We start from the raw sequence: 3,573 nt of genomic DNA, 5'->3' as shown, positions 1-3,573 counted from the left end.
CCGATCTCTGCCAACAAACCTTAGAGAGACAATCATATTGTGCTTAGCCTCTAACTCATAATGTGGACTGAGCTAGTGCTAATTATGGACTCATTTACTGAATTTCCCTTTTCCAGAGGGATACAGTTTTGAGCTGCTTGTTGTCAAAAATTTCCTTACATAGTTGATTCAGTTTTATGATTATTTAAAGCAGAAAACATGGGATCAAACTAGTTATTCTGATAGAGCTGTAAGCAAAATTCTTTTATTTTTTAATCTTGTTTTTATGTGTGTACACATGTATGAATACTTGCATGTTACTGTAAAACAGCTGTGGTCTAAATTTTTCTTGTTTCTAAGTAAATCTTCTAAATATTCTGGCTTGCTTATATCTTTAGTATATCACATTTGTTTCCAGATTCATGGTATTTATTTTCTTATTTTGGATACAATGTGTTTTAATTTTACATGATATTTCTATTTGAGTTCTTTTATTTTAAAATTTGTCTTATAATACCTTAAAACAGAGGTGAGATATTTCTTCCTGCATTTTAAATGTTCCTTTCAGCATATTTGCATATATAAATTAAAGAAGTTTAGCAAAACATTCCCAAGAAATGTAAATACTATATTTAACATGTTATATAAGTTCTTTTTGAATAATAATTAGAAAAACTTAATGAGAAATGAAGGAAGATTTTGGTCATTTGACACAAATTCTCACGTTCTTTTATTGATAGAAACAATTTTGATTAAGATTAAAGAGGGAACGAAATTATTTGTTCCAAGTAGGTTCACAAATCAATATTTTAAGAATTATGAAAAGGTCAACCTTACTGAACTAATTAGGACTTCCAGAAAAGTGTTAAGAAATGAATCTTCCATTTCCGTTTGATTGTTCAAAATCAGTGTGCTCTTATGTGTAAGGTAAATGCAATTTTTTTAATCGTGTCATTGAAAGATTGCTTCACTTGCTTGTTCCTCAAGGTATAAATGAAGGGGTTCAACAAAGGGGCAACAGATGTAGTGAGCACTGATACTCCTTTGTTGATGTCCACCTCTTCTTTGGCTGAAGGCTTGATGTAGATAAAAATACAGCTGCCATAGGTGATGGAAACAACAATCATGTGAGAAGAACAAGTGGAGAAAGCTTTTTTTCTTTGCTGAGCAGAAGGGAATCTTAGAATTGTCCTGATAATATAGATGTATGAAAGAATGACGCCCATGAGTGTAATAATGAATGTTAACACTGCACAGATTATAACCATTTGTTCTATGAACCATGTATCTGAGCATGAAATCTTAAAAAGAGGGGATGCATCACAGCCAAAATGATCAATGGCGTTGGAGTCACAGAATTCCAGCTGGAGGCCCATACTGAGCGGTGTGCTGATGATCATTAACCCAGAGATCCAGCAGCAGAGGACAAGGATGGTACAGACTCTGTTGTTCATGATGGTCATGTAATGAAGGGGTTTACAGATGGCCACATAGCGGTCATAGGACATGGCAGCCAGGAGAAAAAATTCTGTGGCCCCAAAGAGTCCAATAAAAAATATTTGACTAGCACAAGCATTATAAGTAATAGTATTGTCCCCAGTTGATATACTGTACAGGAATCTGGGAATACAGACCGTTGTGAATGAGATTTCTAAGACAGAGAAATTTCGAAGAAAAAAATACATAGGTGTTTTAAGATGAGAATCCACGAGTGTCAGAATGATAATGGTCAGATTTCCAGTAATACTCAGCATGTAGGTGAGAAATAAGAAGATAAAAATCAGAACTTGCAGCCGTGGGTCTTCTGTAAGTCCCAACAGGATAAATTTTGTTATTGTTGTGCGATTTCTCATTATTTCCTTTGACGTTACAGGCAATCTACATGGAAAAAAGCCAGAGAAGCAGCATCTAAACAGAAGAAAGAAAATCATAAGGAAAAATCAATGAAAAATAGAACAAAAATTAAGAGATTAATGAAATCAAAGGCTGATTTCTTAGAAAGGATGAATGCAATTGATAAAACTGTTGTGAAAGTGAACTGGAAAAACATAAAATTTATCAGGAATTAGAAATATGACACAATTTTAGGTTATACAGACATTAAAATGATCAAACAGAATATTTTGGAAAGCTCTGCAAACTAGATTTTGTAACAAATGAACTGAGCTATTTAAAAGATTTAATCTACTAAAGCTAATTTAAGATAAAATATCTAACCTATATATCCATATATTTGTTAAAGTAAACAAATATACACTTAAATCGCCCTGAAAACAGAACTTCAGGTATAGATGTCTGTACTATTATTCTAATAAATTGCTCTACTTATTTTTCTATCAAAGTTTTTACCAAACATTGAAAAATAAATGAAAACACCAATTCTACGTAAATCCTTTCATACAATAAATTGTTGAAATAAAAAATTATAACATTATCTGGTGGAGTTTCCAATGTATATAAAAATAATATAAATAATAAGTACAATAGGAAGAGGAAGATTAAATGGTTTTATAGAGTAATATATATTATACATTCTACTTTCAATGGATCCAATGGTTAAATATTGATCTAAGAGGCATGTGAAATGGTCACTTGTATATTATAATTCATAGACAACAACACATATTGATAATGTTAAATGTTTATATTAGAAAATAAGAAATATTTCACTAAAGTATGTAATCTTTAAAAATAAACTAGTACAAAAGGGTGAAATAACCCAAAACATGCAGGAAGAAAAGATAAAGACCAGAAATCAATTATCAGAAACAAAAAGACCATAGTGAAAGTCAGTGAAACCAAAAGTTGGTTCTTTAATGATTAATAATGTTGATAAGCTTATAACCAGACTGATAAGCAAAACAAAACACTGGGGGAAAAATACACTAGAAATATCAGAAATGAAAGATTGCACCCCAGATCTCAGATATTAAAAGGATAATAAGAAGATACTATGAACAACTCACACAAATATTTTGGACAACTTAAATGAAACAGATGAAATTTTAAAGTCCACAAACACATCCGAGAAAAGATAGATAGCCTAATAGTGCTTCAACTATTAAATAAATTGAACATGTAGTTAACAAAGCAAAATTTATAGGACTGAATATTTAAACATAAAACATCACAAATTTTACACAATCTCTTCAAGACAACAGGGGTAGAGAACATATCTCACCTTATTTTTTGAGGATTTTAAACAATTGTAAAATGAATAAAAATGGAAGGGCCAAAATTAAAATTCACATTTGAAGACCATAAATAATGATGTGGAATTCATACTATGGATATTAAGATTTATTTTAAAGAAACCATAATTAAGATAGTATGCTGCTTAAAATAATAGTGGATAGATTTCTTCAGAAAACAGAAATTATTAGCATACTTCATCTCCTTTTATAAGGCAAGTATTACTGCGATACCAAAATCAAAAAAAGACATCAAGAGAGAGAAATTCTAAACAAAACTATCTATGAACATAGATTAAAATTTCAATAAAAAATAGAAAATAGTCTGCCTGGTGTTGCTCAGTGGTTAGATGTCACCCCATGAACCAAGAGGTCCTGGGTTTAATTCCCAGTCAGGACACAT

The 3,573-nt window shown here is 31.0% G+C and overlaps 1 protein-coding gene across 1 annotated transcript; it reads right to left on the bottom strand.

Moving 5' to 3' along the window:
- Positions 1 to 884: 884 nt before the first annotated feature.
- Positions 885 to 1,832, bottom strand: LOC102768722 (olfactory receptor 6C2). Its single transcript, XM_006759854.1, has one exon. The coding sequence runs from the start codon at positions 1,830 to 1,832 to the stop codon at positions 885 to 887; it is 948 nt and encodes a 315-aa protein (XP_006759917.1).
- Between the last annotated feature and the right edge of the window lie 1,741 nt (positions 1,833 to 3,573).

The sequence above is a fragment of the Myotis davidii genome, unplaced genomic scaffold (genome assembly GCF_000327345.1).
Source record: "Myotis davidii unplaced genomic scaffold, ASM32734v1 scaffold297, whole genome shotgun sequence".
Lineage (NCBI taxonomy): Eukaryota > Metazoa > Chordata > Mammalia > Chiroptera > Vespertilionidae > Myotis > Myotis davidii.
The sequence above is the reverse complement of the archived record's forward strand: the minus strand, read 5'-3'. Positions and strand labels throughout refer to the sequence as shown.

Coding starts and splice junctions, on each gene's coding strand:
- LOC102768722 (XM_006759854.1), bottom strand. CDS start 1,832: ATGAGAAATCGCACAACAATAACAAAATTTATCCTGTTGGGACTTACA.